Here is a 12637-nt window from a genome sequence, read left to right on the forward strand (position 1 = left end):
TGTCACCACGTACAAGGTGGAAGAATGGGACGGTACGGCGGTCGAGGGTACGTTTTACGCGCAGGATTTGCAAAAGGTGAACGTGAAAGACGACGATCTGTTCCGCATCGACAAGATCGTCAAACGAAAAGGGGATAAAGTCTTGGTGCGTTGGAAAGGTTGGCCAGTCAAGTACGACAGTTGGGTGGATAAAAAGGGCTTGTACGTGACCCAAAAGCCAAAGACGAAAAAATGAAAGACTTTTACGTGCAGTTGTTGAGCAATGCCAGCACGAGCGAGTTCACGGACAACAAGGCCAACAGTTTCAAGAACCGTCTGCCGAACCCGTTACATTTGAGAGAACCTGACTGGAAAGTGGGTATCAGCGACCTCTCGTTTCCGTCCGCGACGCGTAAGATGGGTTTGAAGAATTCTCTTCTGTTTGAAATCTGGTGGATCGATATGGTGAACGCGTCTAGAAACCTATACACGAGGGTCCCTGGAGTGACGCGAGAAGGCGATTTGGAATTCACGCCGAGGAATGGTACCGAGTTAATGAACATGATACGAGATCGATACCTGCATAGGTTGGGAGATCGAACGGATGTCGACGTGACCCTGTACAAGAAAAAGAGCAAAGCCGACGATCCCACCGAATTGCTGTACACGGTCATGCATCGGGCCGAGCATGGAGAATGCGTCCTGGACAACTCGAGAACGTGCGTCGGTCTCCTGATCAATGGTAAACTCGTCTACCCGCAGATGAACATCGGCATCGAATTGGCCAAGAAGATGAAATGGGTCAAGAGGGGAACGTTGGATAATGGACAACCCGGTTACGTCTTGGGACCCCACCTGAGAAAAGAATTTCCCAAGGAAGTCGTACCCACGGCCACGGACTTGATCATAGGACAGAACGACGGGGACGAACTATTTTACAAGATCGACCCGGACACCTTACATTTGAGTTGTTTCATCAACTGGGTCTTCACGGACCTGGATCGCAGTTACCAAGAAGCGTTTGGTGACAATCGTCGTTCCTTGTTCGTGTATTCGAATGTGGGACAGAGTATGGTGACTGGAAATCAAGTCACGGACATGTTGAAACAAGTGCGTTACGATCCGGACGTGGTCGACCTTCAACCGAGACACATCCTATATCTACCGGTGCGTACAGCCGTTTTGGACATTATCGAGACTGAGGTGTCCGAGGAAGACGGACAACTGGTGGACTTTGCGTCGGGGGTGACCACGATCACGTTGCATTTCAAGAGAGGATGAGTGATTTTTACATCAGCTTACCCAGTAACAGCAGTAAGAACGAGTTTCCGGAGAACAAGTCGAACAGTTTCAAGATCAGGTTACCCAATCCCATACACCTGGAGGGACATGGATGGAAAGTGGGGTTGTTTAGCATCGCCATGCCAGATGCGCACGTGACGCTGCCTTCCTTCGCCGATTCTGGGGATGACACCGTCTTGACTCATATTGCCTGGAGGCGAAACGATTTGAGTGGTCGCATTATTTATGCGGAAGCTTACTTCTCCATGGAGCAACTCAAAAAGGTGTTCTACAACGTGGACGGTGTTGGACTCATGAAATCCATGATCGCCTTTTTCGAGCGACAACGCATCTTCGCGTTCGACGGTCCCAAAATGGGCTCCAAATATGTCGGAAACGATGGGAAAAGAACCTACATCAAGTTCAAGTGGGAGGGTGAAGACCTAGTCATGGACAACAAAGACATCGTACGTCCTCGCAGTCAAATCCCTGAATTCAACATCCATGTTGAACTGGCTTTGAAAATGGGATGGCTCGAAAAGAACGGCAAAGCTTATAATCTGGGACCTAACTTGCAGGTTGAATTTGTCGGCGACGTCATTCCAGACATCAGCGCTGTCGGGGACATAAAAGACAAAGATGGAACATCTGTCTTTTGGAATGTCCACTCGGATAGAGGAGATGCAGATTTTTTAACACTCAGCATCTATTGCAATTGGCGTTTTATGAACCTGAACAAAGCCTTCGAGGTGGTGCTAGGAGACAGTTCGCGATCCTTGCTCGTCTACTCTAACACGGGAGGTGGAAATGTAGTGGGAAATCAAGTCACGGATTTATTGAGAGAGGTCAACTTGATTCGAAGAGGCGAAGGTACTCAGTACTTCGAACCCGTTCACGTTCAATATATTCCCGTGCGCAAGGAGGTGCTGGACATTATAGAGGTGCAAGTGGCTGAGGCAACTGGAGAACTGACGACCTTTGGAGCCGGCAATACGATCGCGACGTTACACTTTATGAAATCATGATCGGGGGAACTTTGATACGGTTTCATCCCGACGGATACCAATCGGGATCTGGCATATTCGGTCAGGTTTGGAAAGGCATCAAGAAACGAGGTCCCGGCATTCTCAAGGACGTTCTGAAAGAATCGGCCATGGAGGGTCTGAAAGGTTTAAAATCGGGTGGCGCGGGAGGAAAGCCCAATTGGAAAGGTGCACTCGCCGGGTTGAAGCGGGGAGCCATACGCTCCGGGAAACGTAAAGCAAAGCAAGAGCTCCAAAGCTTTTTGGGCAGTAAAAGAAGAAAAGACCTGTTTGGATCATGATTCCCATCTACTCGAGACGCGTGAGACGTCTCCCCGGAGGGATACGTACGTATAAAGGGGGGTCGCTCTTCCGGAGACGTTCAAAACTACCGGACTACCGTTGGGTACAGTCGGAACTGAGAAGGAGACGAAAAAGACGACGTAGACGACGATGACGGACCTCGTGGCTCACGCTAGGTCGGGGGGGGGGGGTTCGTAACCCTCGCCTGGACATGTTCACCACTCCTCCCACGGATCTCAGCATGTCGTCTCGACGTGAGGTGAGAATCAATCCGTTCAATACGGGGATCAACCCAGTGACCTTCCAAATCGATCCTCAAGAAGACTTCATCGACATGAACGAGAGTTTCTTCGAAGTGGAATTGGCCGTCAAGACAGCTGCCGGAGGTAATATAGCGCAAGCGACTACCGTAGGACTCGCCAACAATCTGGCGCACACCCTCTTCAAACAGATCAATGTGAGATTGAATGGTACTCTCATCAGCCCCCAGACCGATACTTACCACTACAAAGCCTACATCGAAGCGCTGTTGAACCATGACAGAGACGACGGTGAATCGATCCTGACACCAGAGGGTTGGTACAGTTGTCTCGGTGTACCCAGTCGCGGAGAGGCGGATGTGATGACAGGCAATAAGTTGGATCCTGCTCACGCCGATTATGCTGCCTTACCCCAAGATCTCAAGAACATGGTTCAAAGTCGAATTCAGTTTTTTGGTGGAAAGAGAGTGACCTTGAGGTTCAAACCTTACCTGGAAGTGTTTTATCTCAGCAAGTTACTGGTACCCGGTGTACAGATCCAGATTGACATGTACTTCAATGCCCCCGCTATGTGGACAGTCCAATGGGCCGGTGCCGATACTCTCAGACTGACTGAAGCCGACGTGAAAGTGAGATTGTTCCTGTCTTAAGTGAGAGTGACTCCCTCGGTGTACCGAGAACTCATGACCAGCATGAAAGGCGGAAGAGTGGCCACCTACCCCACGGTGAGAGGGGAAATTCGCACTTACTCTCATCCCAATGACAATCGTCATTTTGAGTGCAGCAATCCTTTCCACAGTAAGCTACCTAATCGGTTAGTGGTGGTGTTGATGAAACAAACAGCCTTCAATGGAACTGTGACGGTCAATCCGTTCAGTTTTGAACAATTCAATCTCGCTTCCATCAAACAACTGGTGAGAGGAGAAGAGTACCCCTACGAGACCCTGGAGCTCAAACACGACGATGACAGTAAAGATCTGAGAGGTTACCAAAGATTCCTCAAAGCCTCGGGAGTCTTGTGCAGAGGAAAAGGAAACATGGTACGGAAAGTGGACTGGGGACACGACAAGAGATGCAACCTGTTTGTATTTGATAACACAGCCAATGGATGTTTGGACAGTCCAGTGTTGAACCCCCAGCAGGAAGGTGAACTGCGTCTGGTGATCGATTTTGGAGCCAATCCGGGATCAAACCTGACCATCTTGTTGTACGGCGAATTCGAGAACATGCTGGAGATCAACGAGAACCGAGTCGTCCTCTACGACGTGTACCAATGAGACAAGAAGAAAAAAATGGAGACAGTAGCCTTGAATAATTTACAGTTGGATTATTTGGCACGGACGCATCCGTCACTCTGCTGTGTTTTTCACGGCACGGTCCCTTGCGATCGGCTTCCAAGGACAGTACCTCAAGAAGGACCGACCGCTTACATCGTGAACACGGACCCTCACGATAAACCGGGATTTCATTGGATCGCTTTGTGGGCCGACAAGAACAAGTGCGAGATCCTGGACAGTTACGGTCTGCCGTTGGACACGTACGTCACCACCGGACCGATCCAGGCCTGGTTAGACCGTCATTTCAAGTACCAGATTCACAACGGCAAGAGTCTACAGTCCCTCTTCAGTCAGAGTTGCGGTAGTTACGCCCTGATGTTCCTGATCGACCGAGCCGAAGGTCGTGACATGAACGAGTTCTTGAATCGTTTTAAGAAAAACGAGTTTGTGGAGAACGATCGTAAAGTAGGACAGATGTTAGAACGTTTGATTGTGGACGAGTTGGATTGGCTCAAGATTTGTAAAACCCCGTGTCACCAGGACACGTGCGGTTCCTCCAGAGGAGTGCGTCATTTGTTATAAAGTAAGCTGTTCGAAATAAAAGAGGTTCATTTTTGAGAGAACAAGGATGTTGCGTAGTGAAGGCAGATGGTTCCGGCGATTCTTAGAACTGTGTCGAGAAGAGACGACGAAATTGTCCTCGGACGATCCTCTTCGACAGGTCATGGAACGCATTTTGGATTGCGACAGTTACCGTCGAGTCCGATTCATACTGGACCGGGAAAAAGATCATTGGCTTCGATACGTTCTGTTCCACCTGAGTATCAGAGCCAGACTTCAAACGAACGCCAGTCGAGATTACAAGTGTTACCCGTATTGGCACGTGCTTCGCTACGGCAATAAGTCCTTACGCCATCACTTTGTGAGTGCATAAAAAGGGGCGACGGAAAAAAAAACGGTTCATTAGGGATTTACTGACAAAACAAGACACATCATGGCTCTTCAGTTTCAAGGGCATAGACATTTGGACGACGTGATAGCCAGGTTAGAAAAACGCTATGGAAAAGCGGGTGGAAAGACGCCTCAACCCAGTGAGGCTCATTTCAAGAAAAACCAACCGCCAAAACGACAACTCAATCTGAAAATACTTCAACCCGCCAGAAGACAAGTGTCTTTTCAACTGCCGTCTGTCCTTGACACCGGTGAATTACCGGCGACTGTGACCACGCGCAGGAAACGCAAGAGAGCCGCCCCAGCCAAGCCGAAGCTTTCCGAGAAAGAAGATAGGAAAAGAAGAATGAAAAAGAGGCATTGGTACGAGGACAAGTTCGGAGACTTGAGAAAATTCGCCAAGAAACCTCGAAAAAAGAGATCGGCGCCTGCCCAGAAAAAAGGGCGTCCCAAGAGAGCCGCTGCCCAGAGGGCCATGGCCAAGATCAAGAGGCGTGCCAAGAAAAAACCCATCTGTTTCAATCGTAAGGTCACCCTATTGGGTCTATTGAAACGCATCCCAGCCGTCAAGACCCCATTGGCCAAGTTGTTCAGATAAAAAACGGAGCGTCTCGAAACCCTGGACCATTTCAAGATCATGGAACGACGCAAAGCGTTTCAATTTCACACTCCATCGAGTTTGTTGATAGCGGGTCCGTCGGGGTGCGGCAAGACGGTGTTCACCACCAAACTGCTCTTGGAGAACGGCGACTTGTTCCAACAGACACCGAAGAGTATTCATTACTGCTACGGATCGTGGCAAGACGGTTTCCAAAAGCTCAAGAAGGGCGGTGTCAAGTTTTACGAGGGCATCCCCGAAAGCGAACAGTTACCCCGATGGTTTCCTGGAGGGGGTGTGTTGGTGTTGGACGATCTGATGGACGAGGGTGGTAACGACAAGCGCGTGTTGGATCTCTTCACCAAACATTCCCATTATCGGAACATCACGGTGATTTACTTGTGTCAAGATCTATTCCCTAACGGAAAATTCGCCAAGACCATTTCCCGCAACGCTCATTACATCGCGGCCTTCAAGAACCCTCGGGATCAGTTGGGGATACGAAATTTACTTCTGCAATCGTTTCCCACGCAATGGCAGGACGTGTTGGACACGTTTCGCAAGGTCACCGATCGACCTTACGGTTACATGCTATTGGATCTTCATCCAGCCAGTCAGGACGATCAACGCGTCCTCAGCCATGTGTTAAAAGACGAAGGATTCGTCCGATGCCATCAGTTTGCGACACCGTCATGCTGAGGAGCGAAGTCAAGTGGTTTCCTCTTTTCATTCACCTGTGTAAAAACAGGCTCAAATACATCATGAATCCCCATGAGCTGGACTACGAACCGATGAGACAGGTCACGGAATGCGAGAGTTACCGTCAAGTACGGTCCGTCATAAACGCATATAATGGTGAAGGTTTCGATTATTTGGTTCATAAGCAACGAGAACTCGCCGAGAAGAAGATAGAAAGAGAGAGGGGAATGGATAAAAATGAGCTCTTATGGTAGCGACGATTTCAACCTCTCGGCTCTGGAAGATTACTCGCCTTGGACTCCATTGACTCGAACGAGTACACCCATTCCATCTGCAGCGGGTGTGGGTGCGAGTCTGAACACTCCTCCTTCACCGCTATCGTCACTGCCGACACCACCCCTACCCAATGTCTCGCCCGTCGGAGTAGGCACTCCTGGCGCGGGTGCGTCACAGACCAACGTCACGGTGGGTGTCGGTAGTGCTGGATCCGTGTCGCGCTCCAGTGTCACAGCGGGTGTCGGTGCACCCCGAATAACAGACTCCACACCTTTGGCACACGCTGTTCGAGGAGGGAAACGACCGAGACGCGTCCCGCGTCAAAATACACCGACGTCCTCCAGTGATTCCGGCAGTCGCAGAAGAAGTAGCGCTAGTGGTAGCGGTGGAAGCGGAGGCAGAGGCAGAGGCAGAGGCAGAGGCGGAGGCGGAGGCGGAGGCGGAGGTGGAGGTGGAAGTGGTGGTGACTCCACACCGCCTTCGATTCGATCGGGTCGAGGAGGAAGAAGAAGAAGTCGAGGCGCACGTGTTCTCGACCAAGCCCAGATGCAGCAACAATTGGAAGAGATTTTGCGTCAACAACAACAGACGGCGGCGGGTCGACGAATCGCAGGCATCACGACCACGAATACCATCACGACCACCTATAAGAACGGACAACGTCCTACGGTGACTCGCAATTCGACCAGTGTGCGAAACTGAGAACATCAACATGATGAGAAGCGAAGTCAAGTGGTTCCCCTACTTCCTGCATCTATGTCGATGCTCCCGCTCTTACTGGGATGCGACCAGCATGGATCACGAAGACATGAAACGTATCGCGGACGAGTGCGATAGTTACAGACAAGTCCATGATATCCTGAACCAATCCGTAGAAACCGCCTTCAAGGACGAGATCTGGGAATACGAGCAACAAGCTAAAAGGATCGAACGTCCCGACAGAAAGTCAGACTACGTTTGGCACTGGTTGGAAAAGAGTCATGAGTACTTCGGTCTGTTTATTGGATGAACCTTTTACCTCTGTGTTGGATTTGGACGTGTTGAGACGTTTGGACGGTTTGTACGCTTTCTACCACAAGTATTGGTGGTGTCGAAGGCAGATGTTCGGTTACTACAAATTGTGCAACGCCATTCTCAACGGACTGGCCTTACTGACTGTGGCAGCGAGCATCGTCGTGGGATCCGTGTGGAAAGACGGGTACGTGGCGGTAGGATTGACGGCTTTCGCCGCCGCACTGAAAGGGTGGAACGATTTAAAGAAGTATTCGCTCAAGATGGACATGACCCAATTCGCTTACACGACGTACGAAAAGACATTGACTGAACTGCGGAACTACGCTCTGGGTGGTGTGGAGGAATTGGATGGATTTTTGATCAAGATGCAAACGTTGGACGACGTGGTGACGGATTTCACACCTCCCACGTACGACCGATACTTTCGAGACTACGAAACACGATTCGTTCACGCGCCTCTATAAAAACGGACACGCGATCCCCTTCGTGAATCATTCAAGGTAGAGACCACGACATGGTGAGGAGAAGGCGAAGGAGACGGCGCGTGGGAAGAAGGAGGGTCCAAAGGGGAAAAGGTTTTTGGGGCAATTTAAAAAAAGCATACAATCTGTATGTGGACGTCAACAGAAGAACCAGAGCGTCGTAGAGAGACTCTATAAAAAGGACACGTGATCACCTGCCTACGTCATTCTAGTGGAAAAGTGTGTGCGTGTCAGAACACGACATGGTGAGGAGAAGGCGAAGGAGACGTCGAGTGGGATTACGTCAAGTAGGAGTAGGGAGAAGGAGAGTCCAAAGGGGAAAGGGTCTTGGTAAACTGGTCGGCGTCGTGGCCAAGACGGTGTTGAACCTTCTCGAAGACTTTTGAATAAAAGAGCGGGACGAACCAACCGGACGTTAGACGTGAACGATGAAGCGGTTGCGACGACAACGTCGTTTCTTGACGAGCGTCCTGAAAGAAGCCAATCGGAATAAACGTCAACGGATGTTGCATTATGCCGACAGAGATCAGATCAACGCCATCAGCGAGATGGTTCTCAATTTGCTGAAAAAGAGGATCCCCATCGGCGCAACGACTTATGGGAAACTGAAAAGACATAAAAAGGTTCTGCGCGAAGTGGGTAGACGCAAAAACTCACTCAAGCGTCGAAGAGAGCATCTCCTGAGTCAGAACGGAGCAGGGTTCTGGAGCGGATTACACGGTTGTTTCAAAGCATGTTGTGTACGGTGAAAGGACGCAGCGAAGACGGTTACCCGCTGGAGGGGATCGACGTCATACCCAATTTCCCGCCGAGAGAAGACGAGTCCAATACCATTCCTAAACTCGTGCAGTTGTTGCAAGATGCCAATCGTCGCGAAGCCCGATGGAAAGACTCGTACGAGTTCTTGAACAAGAGATACCACGACCTGTATCAAGAGTACATGGCTTTAAAGTTCGGTGACTTCTGCCAAACCTGTCAAACGAAACGAGATACCACACCGCCCGGTGGGTGCATCGAGTTGTGCAGGGAGTGCGGTAAAGGCAAGCGAACCGTTCAAGGTCTTGAACTCGAGTTGGAAAAGAAAGACGAATCCATACGGTACTGGCAAGATTGTTACGAGACGGCCTTGAGAGAATTGTCCGAATTTCCTGACACGACCCTGAGTCAGCAGAAGGCATGAACGAAGTCATGATGGTACCCGTTCAAGAATTCAATCGTTTGCAAGATTATTACAAGGGTAAGATCACCCAGAGCGCCTTGTTGAGCAAAGCGGGACGTTTGGCCGCCGAAGAAGATCTCATCCTGAAAGACAAACGTATCCCCGCCAGCATGGCCGTCAAGATGACCAAACCCATGGCAAACGAAGAAGTCAAACTAGTGAAACGTATACGGACGGGTATACGCGGCACTCCCACGTACCAAGGAACGGTAGAACCCGAAGGCATGGCCGACGCACCCGTCGAACGTCTGTTGAAACAGATCATGAAGGGAGTCAACCAACCACCCGCAGCCCCCGTGGTCATCAAACAAGAACCCGCTACACCTTCCACGTCAGGTTTCAAATATACCAAACCATCCACAAGCAAGAAGCCACCCGTTCCACCCAAACCAACTGCCAAATCAGCCCCAGGTAAACTCATGACCGAAGCGCAAAAAGATTTCTTAAGATCCCTCGGTGTCGCCGAGAAATACATAGACGACGACGGTGGTTACAGTCCCAAAGGCAAAGCCAAGGGCAAGACGTACAAGAAGGCCAAGAAGACAGAAGCAGAAAAGTTACAAGAAGGATGGGAAGATTTCGAACCTTGGAGAAAGGGACTGAAATATGACACTACCTAAGACAAGAAAAAACGTTGGAAATTTGTAAACTTTATTGTTGATGTTGTAATCATTAAATTACACTCTTTGTTGTTTTTTCAAAAAAGTCTCTTTTGTTTTTCTTCAAGTCTCGCACGCCATGCCATTGTGGTACAGAGTATCCGAGGCATTTGATGTCACAAACAAACGTTCGATCCTTATTTGGTCTCCGAACGTCGACGAAGATATGAATAACAACCTAAACTTAATCGTGGAGGTGAATTCGAACACCGAGAAAGGGGTGTTGAAATAAAACATGCGATACACCTCCATGCGTATATGATCGTACGAAATGACACTGAAGGGAAAGAACACGGTGCCGTGAATGTACATGGGACTTCGAAACTCCGAAGATCGCGCAAAGTTCTCCATCTCGCGGTAGTACTGGAACCACACCGTGACGGGAAGGTGATAAGGCAAATGATTCCAGGAACGCGTCAAGGAATTGTGCGTCTCGAAGGGTTTTCCATAGTCCCTCATATTAGCAATGTGGTCATGAATCATTCTGCGATGAGAGTCCACTGCGAAATGAAAAAATGACAGTGTCAGGTCCATAGTCCATCCTCATGGTAAAACGAGGGGCCTCCGGGAAAGGGTAAGAGACACAGCTCTCGAATCTCAATATCCCTTTGTCTCTCCACGCGTCTAAAGTAGAGTCTGAACCTTTGAATTCGGATCAAGTTATACGTATAGTATGGAGTGTTGTAAATGAACAGACGGTACAGATAACTTCTAATCTCTCGGGTCGGTTCCACGGGGAGACGCACACAACCGTGAATGTACAGGTCTCGATCCCGATACAGAGTCACGAAATTTCTGACAAAGGTATAATAACGTGTCCAAATGCCGGGGTCGATGGCATACGGCAAATCATTCCACAAGTACGACCCCTCGTGATGACAGTGATAAGGTCTACCCTCACTACGATATCGCTCCAACTCTCTATCCATTCTAACTAAACGATCATTCGCACCTGCCGTTAACTGGTACTCCTCATCGTTATCATCTTCCTCGAGTTCCTCGTCGGTTTCCAACACGACCTCAGGCTGAATATCGTCGATCACGCGTCGGCAGTTGCCGCAGGTCATAACCCGTCTCTCCATCTCCTGGTAGCATCGCCGATGCATGAACACGCCGCAGCAAGGAGTACGTTGGCACGATGCCAGAGAATCAATGTGAATATCTCTCTGACAAATAAAACACACTTGTTGAATCGGTGTTTCTTCGGGTAGACGACCCTGAAGGCGACGACTGCGTCTCGGTGGTTCATCGTCATCGTGTGATCGGGCACGACGGCGCCGACGTCCTCGTCTCGGTGATCCTTCGGGAGACTGACTTCGAGTACGGCGGCGGCTGACGTGCCCAGATTCAGTCTCCATCACCAAAAACCGAAAAAATGCCAAATGCGCACCTCGCTTTATGTCCATCATGCACCAATCAAACGAAAAAAGCCGACATCACGTGATCTGGGTAGACCCGGGGGATGGGGGGTATCCCCCTACCACACCCACTCACGGTAGGAGACTGGGTCCAGGTCGAGTGTAACCTGGGATCCAGTTTTTACCGTAAGTATAAAAAGATCGGTTCGAACCGTTCAAGTCACTCTGAGTTTTTGACTTGTATCGAGCGCTTGAAAAAAATCATGGCACAGGAGCTGACCGATGAGGAGATGAACCAACAGATGGATCAACATGAAGCAGTGAGTATAACGTGCACCCTATGTAAGAAAGTCATCCTTAGAACCGAAACCTGCACTCGTACCAAGTGCTGTCGTCACTACGTGCATTTCGATTGCTTCGTCAGGGCACTCGATGATCAGATGGTGAACAAGGGGGTGACACATGAAAAGTTGTACTGCACGATCTGTCGCACCCCGTGTTATCTAACTGCGTTCGTGGCTTCCCTAGACAACTGACCATGGAACTGAGACTCGTCGTCGCCTCCTTCACCCTGGAGTTCTATCTCCGTTTGGACTTGAGATTTTGTTTCGTTGTGTTTTGCGGTTACAAAGTCGCACGACATCTTGGTCACGCCTTGTTCATCACCTTCTTTTCATAGAGTTACTGGGATCTTCTCCCCCCTGAGATGCAAGCCCACATCCTTCACCTCAGAGAGGCCCAGGCTCTCGTCGAGGCGCGCGAACGTGAAATGAGGCGAGAGCTCTGTAAGGAGATACGTGCCTTCGCCAAGGTCCAAGCAGAATGGGGGTTAGGCCCAATCAAAGTGGTTCTAGAGACATGTCTGCTGGATTATTGTCCCAAAGGAAAAGTTCCAGGAACGAAAAACAAGCACATGGTCGTGCACGGATTCCTCCCGGGCGAAGGCAACTTTAAGCGAGCCATATTTTTAGGGTACGGGTTAGATCATGCCTATCTCAGAATACCGGACATTAAGAGATTGATATCCTCACCTCCCACAGAATAGCAATGACTGGGATCGATTACCTCATGAACTACAGGACTACATCATGCGTCTAGCCAGGAACCAAATCCTACTCGAGCGCCGAAGAAACAAAAAGTTACGTCGTCTTCTCAATGAAATAACAGAATACGGCAAACTGAAAGAACAATGGGGCATAGGACACATTAAGATTGTTCATTGTCGATGTAATTCACCATGTTGTATAAAAAAGAAGAGA

The 12637-nt window shown here is 49.6% G+C and overlaps 1 protein-coding gene across 1 annotated transcript; it reads left to right on the forward strand.

The window, feature by feature from the left end:
- Positions 1-5709: 5709 nt before the first annotated feature.
- On the forward strand, positions 5710-6389 carry LOC145469383 (uncharacterized). Its single transcript, XM_081453086.1, has one exon. It carries the CDS (start codon positions 5711-5713, stop codon positions 6368-6370), a length of 660 nt encoding a protein of 219 aa, XP_081309212.1. The 5' UTR covers position 5710; the 3' UTR covers positions 6371-6389.
- Positions 6390-12637: the final 6248 nt, after the last annotated feature.

This window comes from Orbicella franksi, chromosome 15 (genome assembly GCF_964199315.1).
Source record: "Orbicella franksi chromosome 15, jaOrbFran1.1, whole genome shotgun sequence".
NCBI classification, from domain to species: Eukaryota; Metazoa; Cnidaria; class Anthozoa; order Scleractinia; family Merulinidae; genus Orbicella; species Orbicella franksi.

What these genes read in the sequence shown, in the direction of transcription:
- LOC145469383 (XM_081453086.1), top strand. Translation starts at nt 5,711, where the DNA reads ATGGAACGACGCAAAGCGTTTCAATTTCACACTCCATCGAGTTTGTTG.